The following is a 9,252-nucleotide window of genomic DNA, read 5'->3' on the forward strand; positions in this document are numbered from 1 at the left end:
GACTTGGACGGAAGAATGGGATTGAACTGACTGGGGAAGTTGGTTCCACAGGTGAGATTGGTCCAATGTAGCTCTTGAGCTAACATTGGTCCAATGCAGCTGGACCAGCAAGGTAAGAAAAAGCGATATTGATGTGGACCTTCACATGATAAAATGCAGTTAATTTGTGTTATAACCATTTGCTGAGTTCAGCTCTGAAGAAAGAAAGAATAACATTCAGGGACTACAGTGAACTAATACCCATTTTACAAGGAAATGCAGGACAAGGCCATCAGGTCCATCATATATTGCCCATACATTTCTGTCAATATCCATATATCTCTCCATCCCCAATGCTTCTATGTACCTATATAATCCCAGTTTAAACCCATCTACCGTATCTGCTGCCACTATCTTTTCTCCACTGGAAGAGAGTTTATCGATGGCTTCTAACTACTTGGGAGAAGCTAGAAACTAGCAGCCCAGAGCTACTTTAAAACTGCGGAAGAAGAATGATTGGCATTTTATGAAGCTCATAAGTTTATCTTATTTGACGTTTTCATTATATTTTTGTTTGGGGCAGGGATTAGCAACTTTTCCAGGAAATTCCGACATAGAGAGTCCACTGACATTGTGATGATTATAATAACAAAAATAGGACTGTGCATATTGAAACTCACCTTGATCAGAAGCAACAGTCCCTCAAACTACCCACAGACGACCATAGACCCTGATTTTTTTTTTTTTTAATGCCGTGAACAAACTTTGGTACATCACAGGTGATGAAGGTTGTGGTTAAGTTTCATCAAAATCATGTGTGTAGTTTAAGAGAAAAGAACAAATACCTATTGGGGGAGGGGGGGTTAAAAAAAAAACCTCCCGTAGACCCCCCAAATGAGTGCAGATTTTGATGTGGTCAGTACACCTTCTTTCGACGTCAGATATGAAGCTTGCAGACAAGTTTCATGAAGATTCGTGTGTTTGGTTAAGCGATAATGACTGACTCACTGACTGACTTACTCACTTATGGACACTGTTCGATCACATAAGCTCACCTGATTAAAATAACATTATTTAAGAAACTCATAATTCACATATATTAACCATTAAACATGGAGGCCATTAGCCACCATTTCCATATCAATATCAAAAGAAGGGTCTTAATGGAATGCAAAAGCAATTGTTACTTACAGGTACTGTAGCTTGCGCAACCCCTTGAAAGCATCGCCCTCAATGTTGAATGTTGAGTCCTTCAACAGACTGACCAGGTACATTCATATAAGCACAACAGCTGGGCCATGAGGCCTGCAGATTCATGCTAATAAAGATGTGAAAACTGCATATGGTATATATATATATATATATATATATATATATATATATATATATATATATATATATATATATATATATATATATATATATATATATACATACATGCATACATACATACATACATACATACATACATACATACATACATACATACATACATACATACATACATACATACATACATACATACATACATTACATACATACATCCCTGCATAATCTGATACTCGATCAGAATATTGCAAAGTACAGGAATTGGAAAATTACATATTTGTCTACATTACCTCGCAATTTGGCATGTATGTGAATTGGTTGTATTGTTCTGCAACACACAAAAATTCATGTTGATTTTTCTCAGTGATCATCTGGCATCGTTGCAAGGAAGTCATGCAGTGCATGGATGAAACTGCCGATCACAATGTCGATGTTGGCTTGTTTGTTTGGAAGTCTCGTGAACGTATAGCTTATAATGTTGAGATCCTATCTGTCACTGTCCCTTTTGCTGAAAAATCCATTTGCTGGACCAATATTTCCATTTTTTTCTCGCCCCATAAGGGATGCGAGATTATTGGTGTGTGCGTGCGTGCATCCCCGCATCTCTGTCTACATATTTTCTTTAAAAAATATTCTTATCTGCAATAGCTTGTCCGATCGATACAAATCTTTAAACAAAGGAGGGACTGAACTCTTGAACCGCTGAACTCTTGAATCGCTCCCCAGCGAAACAAAAGACAATAAGAAGAATAGATATCCGGGGAAAAGGGAGCTGCGAGAGCCACATCGACCATTAGAATGGTCTTTTATGTTTCGAACAACGTGAGGCACTGAAAATATAGCCAAGTCGGGTTTAATAGAGGACGTTCAACCCACCTGCGATTCTCCATGGAGAATATTTTATTGCTAACTCTGTCATAGGGCACATGGTATGGAGCCATATTGGATTAAAGGAAAAATTTGGACAACATTTTCTCTGAAACTGCCTAACGAAAACATTTAAACTTTGCAAAATGTTATCCACTCCCTATGGGGTATATAAAATGATAACAATGATGTCATCGGTGAAGTATTCCAGCAATAATTGGTTGAATTGAAATCATTATCCAAAAATGCTTTTCTCTGCAACCACTTGACTGATTGATACAAAACTTTAAACATAGGAGGGACTCCTCATGGAGAATATTTTATTGCTAACTCTGACATCATAGTTCACATGGTATGGCAGTCATATTGGAATAAAGGGAAAAAAAACTGGACATCATTTTCTCCAAAACCGCTCAAGGAAAAAAATTGAAACTTGGCATGTGTCATCAACTCCCCATGGAGTACATCGGGTGATAGTAATGACATTATCAGTGAATTGGTATTCCAGCCATAATTGTTTGAATTGAAATCCTTATCCAAAAATCTGAAACGTCACACTGTCTATCTGATCTATGACCCGATGTGAGTGAAGAATTAAATTTATGACGTTCATAACCCATGCCAAGAAACTACGTGACATAGGTGCATGGATGATTCGGGTATATTGGCCATAATAGCAGTGGGCCATAATAGTGGCGTGTTAAGTTAACGATGGTATTTTTGTTCAGAATGAATGTGCGAGGTGAAACTATGCGTTCTGCTTGTGCCGTTGTCTACAAATCTTCTTGGTCATTTAAAAGTACATCGAGGTCAATACATATGCCTGTGGAGTATATGGTAAAGGCCTATATACACTTCTCTCTGAACCTCTGACACTCAACAGTGTGAGTGATACACAAATGAACAGGGTAATGTGGTTGAAGACAGTCATTCTGTGAGAGCTTCTCATATTAACCCAAAATAATATCATCATAATGGATGCTGTCAATCCAAGCAATAAACAAACACTATTCAAGATGTTGTATCCATCTTTCATAAGGCACAAATTATATCATGCATGATCTCATGTAGCAAAGGGGGACAACTCAGTGCCTTTCCAGACAAAGTTCCATGCAATCCCAGAAGAACATCAACTCTCAAGCGACTTTCTCAAGTGATAGTTGGATTGACAGTTGGAAGTATCATCACTTGGCTCAACAAATTTGTTGATGCCATTATTAAAAAAGGGTAATCTAAAAGAAAAGTGAAAATTGCAAGAATATACAAGGAACTTGGACACGGGGAGCAGGCCTTTTGACCCCATCATGCTTGCCCTCTAACAATGCCACGTTAATTCAACCTATCAGTTTATCGACTTTATGTTACTGGGGCTTAGGGGAGAAAGAATGGGGAGAAATGAACAGTGAGGTAGACTCAGGAACATCACCAGGGAGATCATTTTTTTTTAGGGGATGAAGAGGATTGTCGAAGGAAGAATTAACAAACACTGACAACATATTCACTTTTGGACGAAACCTCTCACAGACATCACAATCAATGCAATAATGTTTCGAATCACCCATCAATACCTATGCTCTCTACCAGTCATACCAATGTCCATCTACCCCTCTATCCCCAATGCTTCCAAGTGCCTATTTAATTCCAGTTAAAAGTATCTACTGTTTCTGCTGCAACTATCTCTATAGGGAGACCATTCAATGGATTAAGTATTCAATGTGTCACCTCTGCCTCATTACCATTCTAACTATCCTCTTCTTTATTCTCAGTCTGTGCATGGCCCCTGGTTCTGTCACTATTCATTCTGCTGAAAACAATTCTGTATATATTTGGTCTATACCCTTAATTATTTCAAACATCTCTATCAGATCCTCTCATGTTCACCTCCTTTCTAATGTATAAAGTTTTGTCTCCTTTAGCTGCTCTTGGGAGCATTGGGCTAGCTATCCCCAGAATATATGGAGTTGCTCTATTCCAATTACAACAACTTGCTGCCAGTGGGAGTGTAACAGTCTCTTGGAATCCACCTCCAGTCTTTGAGATTCCAATACTGTGGTATGTAATGTTTTTTACTTCCTCAAGAGAAGCAAGGTGGGAAGAAGAGGCACCAGCCAAGAGCTATATCCTCTCTTAGCATTTTTAGCTGTTTATTTACTTCCTCCGCTCTGACGTGGAACTCCTCCAAAAAACCCTTCCTCACCTCCAGGCTCCAAGAAACATTCTCAGTGACTAGTAATTTTCTGACTGTTCTTGTGGAAATGTTGAAGCAAAATCACTTCAATAAGCTTGGCATTGTCTTCACCTGCTTTTTTACACCTTCCGTACTTAAAAAAAAAAGAAGCCTTTTCATAATGTTTAATATTCTTGGACATATCCTTTTCACACATTATTTTGGTTTACCAAGGTATTTTCTTCAATAGCCTCTGTTTACCATGATACTGCTCTGAGTCTAACTCCTGCAGTCCTTGTTGTTATATATATATATATATATATATATATATATATATATATATATATATATATATATATATATATATATATATATATATATATATATATATATATATATATATATATATATATATATATATATTGTGTGTGTGTGTGTGTGTGTGTGTGTGTGTGTCCGTGTCCTCCATTAATTGTGTGTGTGTGAAACCTAGTGGCCCCAAACTTTGCATGCATACTAAGGGAACTCCAAGGAAGTGCATGAATGAAAATTTGGTGTTTGGGTTCATTTAAAAACCCCTTTTGAAGATGATGGCTTACCTCCATGAAAAGCTCATCCTTGGTCAGCCCAACTTTGCCTCGCACGGGTTTTAACCGCCATATTGATTCAGCCAATTAAAACATGCATTGCCTTGGAAACATGATCTATTCTCACGGACCAATTAAAGTATATATTGAAAATATTATGCCTGATTTGAGAATCGGATCTCGTGGACGGATAAGTGTTGAAATCTGGAGTGAAATCTGAATGTTTTCACAAATTACCCATTCGCCAAGCATTGGATTGTTGGCCCGGTAACAGGGAATATGAAGTGAGTTTGGATGGTTTGCCTGCGGCAGTTGGTGGGACTAATGTTTCCTGCGAAGATTGGGGTAAGTTCTGTGTTTATATCGTGCAGGAGGGGTGAGAGAATGGGGGGGGGGGTTTGAAGAGCCATGTCTCATGGATATGAGATATGATCAATAATGTACATGTCTAAATTTTGCATCTGATTTAAGCGGTATGTGGATCATTGGATTGTGGTATTTTTTTTTTTAAGAACCTCTGTTTACCAGATGAGCAAACTGTCTGCTTTACTCGTGTCTCCACCACCAAGGGAACTCCAAGGTAGTGCTTTGCCAAGCACAAGCATTCACACTGACTCGAATTTTTTTGAACCAGTCACATGCAGCTGTTTGTAAAGATTCATGTTTGTACACATCTCCTTGAGACGTTAAAATAAATGCAACGTTGATTTTCGGTGAAAGCTACTCAAGGTTTTTGGGTTGTAAACAGTATGTACTATAAGTCGGTAAACACATTGACTCCAACCTGATGATTCCCGAAAAATTGCTGAGAGAGAGAGAGAGAGAGAGAGAGAGAATGAGAGAGAGAATGAGAGAGAGAATGAGAGAGAGAATGAGAGAGAGAATGAGAGAGAGAATGAGAGAGAGAATGAGAGAGAGAATGAGAGAGAGAATGAGAGAGAGAGAGAATGAGAGAGAGAGAGAATGAGAGAGAGAGAGAATGAGAGAGAGAGAATGAGAGAGAGAGAATGTATGTATGTATGTATGTTCATAAAGCATAACATTCTATCTGCTAATTCTATCTGCTATCTCTCTCTCTCTCTCTCTCTCTCTCTCTCTCTCTCTCTCTCTCTGTCTCTCTCTCTCTCTCTCTCTCTCTCTCTCTCTCTGTCTCTGTCTCTGTCTCTGTCTCTGTCTCTGTCTCTGTCTCTGTCTCTGTCTCTGTCTCTCTGTCCCATCCTTGCTCTACCCCCCTCCCTATACAGTGCAGCACCCTTCTCCCACACCTCTCTCTGTCTCTGGATGATGGTTATCTCCATACATGTCTGGATGGTGGTTATGTCTGGGCAGTGCTTGTCTCTGGATGGTATTTGTCTGTTATTCTTTGTCACTGTTATTCTTTGCAGAATCATTTTGATGAGACACTATGAATCGTAATTAACGCTCCACTGCTCGTCTGCCTTCACTTCTCCCTCCCTCCTCACTCCACACCCCGCCTCACTCCCCCACCCCTCCTCACCCCCCCTCTCTTCCCCCCCCTCTGTTTTTCCCCCCTCTCAGTATTCCATTTAGCGAAGCAACAGGTGGTATTTGCAAGTGTAAAATATATTGAACACGCTGGGAAGGTAATGGAAAACCATCTAGTATAACCCTTGCAAAAAAAAATGCTTTGGCAGCACCAACACTCTGTAACAGAGCGTAGAACCTGGATATCAGAATCGGCATTAAATAATTTGTCGCACATTTTCTATGGGCCTTTTCGGGCCATCCGTTTATTAAGTACGCACGTGGGAAAGGGAGAGGGTGGTGGATTGGTGTTGGCTGAAATAAGCAACTTAACATTGAGAGAAGGAAGGTTATATAAGAGGGAAAGAAGGAAAATATGATTGTGGTAAAGGGAGGGGGAGGTAAGGGACATGTATGGAGCAGAAGGGGTGGACAGGGGTTTTGGTGGGGGGGGGGGATTTGTTGTAACTCCCATTCTCTCTCTCTCTCATTTTTTTCAAAAAATCAAAAACCAAAACCCTGAAATATCACCTCTTCCAAAAGTATGAGGAAGAGTGGTAAAAATTGCCATTTTGCATTTGTAGAAGATATGTAGCCACGTATTCACTTCATTGTTACTGTAGCATTTGTCATTCATATTTTGCAAAGCTTGTATGTAAACAGCACTGATATGCATGTGGGTCTCCACATAGTTAAACACCACCAATGTCCCATTATGAAATGGGCCGACTGGATATAATATAGCTCATGGTGAGAATGAATATTGTTCAGCTATTTTATATACTCACATTAAATGCAACGATGGAAAATGGGAAAATGTCCCGTTGGTGATCTCTCCAAAGGTCGCATTGTGAAATGTCCTGCCAAGAAGAGAGCCAGTATTGCCATGGCATTACCAGTGGGTACCAAGATTTCTAATTCCAAAAGAAGGCTGTTTTCTATGCATCCCTTTTAAAGGGGTGACAATGAGTATTCCTGGTACATATGCTTGGTTTCTCAAGGCAATGATACAGTTTAGCAAAGGGATGAGGAAAAAATACGGAAAAACCAAAACCCTGAAATAAATGCAAAATTTCTAACACGAGGCAACCAACGAGTGCCAATGTAGCATGAGGTGGATAAGATATCAAAGGTAATGAAGAGTAATCTTAGCTCAGCGCAGTGCGGCACACGCGGAACACTATGTGCTAGATATGACATGCGCGCGTTTCTAGGATTGATGGCATCACATAATCATAACCAAACGCGATTGCCATATCGAAGAGTCAGGAAGACCGTAGCTTACAGGAAGGTTGCGTTCGCCGGGAGGTATCTGGGCACCTGGTCGACCTTGGTGCAACGTACGTACACATTCTCATTTGAGCACAAACACGGCGTCGGACACTTATTGGTGCTCTTTTTATGTGGCCCCTTGGCTGTGACAGATGTGCAGAATCCCAGGCAAAAGCAAACGGTGAGGCACAGTGCGGGTAACAGCCTGCAGTTTTCCCTCGCCATTCCCACGAATGCTGAGATGGAGATGAAGGTACAGATTGCTTGGTGACATTTAATGCCTCAAACCTTCAGTAAAACAATTAACTCGTCAAAACAGAATAATATCACCAAAATCTTCATATTAAACATATAAATGTTAAAAGCCACCCAGAATATCCTCCCACCTCAAATGGTGAAGCTGCTGCTGATGCTGTCGCCTCGTGCGCAAGCCTACTCGGTCCTCCCTCCCTTCGATTCGCACCCCTTTTAGAACACCCCTCCCAGGGCAACCGACGGCAGAGCCCAATTTCACAGAGCCAGAAATCACACGGGAGGAGGAAGAGTGGGGAGTTCGACCCACTACCGACTGTAGTCTTCGTTTCCCTGCAGCTTGCTGTGCGGGTCGTTCAGGCGAGATCACAGGCAGCTCAGCTCCTTCGTGGGCGGCACAGAGAGTTCGGACAACAACATGATCTGTGCGTCTGCCAATAAGCGAAACAAAAGACAATAAGAGGAAGAGATATGCGGGGAAAAGGGAGCTGCGGGAGCCACATCGACCATTAGAATGGTCTTTTATGTTTCGAACAACGTGAGGCACTGAAAATATCGCCAAGTCGGGTTTAATAGAGGACGTTCAACCCACCTGCGACTGTTCTGTGGGAAATTCATCACGCATCGACCGATGACTGATCAAGTGCCATCGGTGGTTGTTTCTCCTTTTGCGTCATTTAAACTTTCTTCAAATCATTGGGAGTCGTTTACATCATGAGCCACATGGGCTAGACCAATGGGAAGCATATTTATCTGCTTAAACCTTTAATGGGTATATGTCCCTCCACTTCGGTGCTTAGGCCTGCTCTAAAAACGAAATTGTTCAATACACTATTGTGCAAATTGTTAAAACATCAAATCGGCTTCGGCCAAATTGGTGCCATTTTGTACAATATACCGCATTCATCGACAGAAGGCCTGTAGTTTACTCAGGGTTAATCTCCGTTAAATTAGTCAAAGACTTTTTTGGACACAAATCCTGTTTTTCAAGGACACTTCATTAGTCTGTACATTCATTCACCAGCAATCCCAAAGATTTGTTTAAAATGCTCGGATGCTTTGGGTTAATTTCTGATTTGTTACTATTCAGTTATGATGGAGGACATTCTGCTGAAATGAAGGGTCATCTATATATTCGGTACACAGATGGCAGAATCTATCCATTACATTTGCTAGCACCTGTACGCTTCATACATGGCCTTCCCTCCCTTTTCTCTTCTTACATCTCTTCCCAAACTCCAACCAATTTTCTCGTCTCTTCCGACTGCTCCAACACTTCCCCAACCTTCTCTCCTATCATCCTGCTTTCTCTTC

General features: G+C 40.6%; 1 protein-coding gene across 5 annotated transcripts in view; it reads right to left on the minus strand.

Moving 5' to 3' along the window:
• Positions 1 to 8,429, minus strand: part of LGI1 (leucine rich glioma inactivated 1) — a 175,022-nt gene extending 166,593 nt beyond the window's left edge. For 2 of the 5 annotated variants that reach the window (XM_085888003.1, XM_085887995.1), the window contains exons 1-4: positions 8,073 to 8,427; positions 7,700 to 7,922; positions 7,203 to 7,274; positions 1,171 to 1,239 (exon numbers count right to left, since the gene is read on the minus strand). In XM_085888003.1, coding sequence (XP_085744129.1) covers positions 1,171 to 1,239; positions 7,203 to 7,274; positions 7,700 to 7,911 — 353 coding nt within the window. In that variant the 5' untranslated portion in view covers positions 7,912 to 7,922; positions 8,073 to 8,427. Of the gene's footprint in view, positions 1 to 1,170; positions 1,240 to 7,202; positions 7,275 to 7,699; positions 7,975 to 8,072 lie in introns of all 5 variants that reach the window. The other 3 variants (XM_085888011.1, XM_085887987.1, XM_085887981.1) reach the window with 3 other exon arrangements.
• Positions 8,430 to 9,252: the final 823 nt, after the last annotated feature.

Source organism: Eptatretus burgeri, chromosome 1 (assembly GCF_056783735.1).
Source record: "Eptatretus burgeri isolate ZD-2024b chromosome 1, Ebu_testis_v1, whole genome shotgun sequence".
Classification (NCBI taxonomy): Eukaryota; Metazoa; Chordata; class Myxini; order Myxiniformes; family Myxinidae; genus Eptatretus; species Eptatretus burgeri.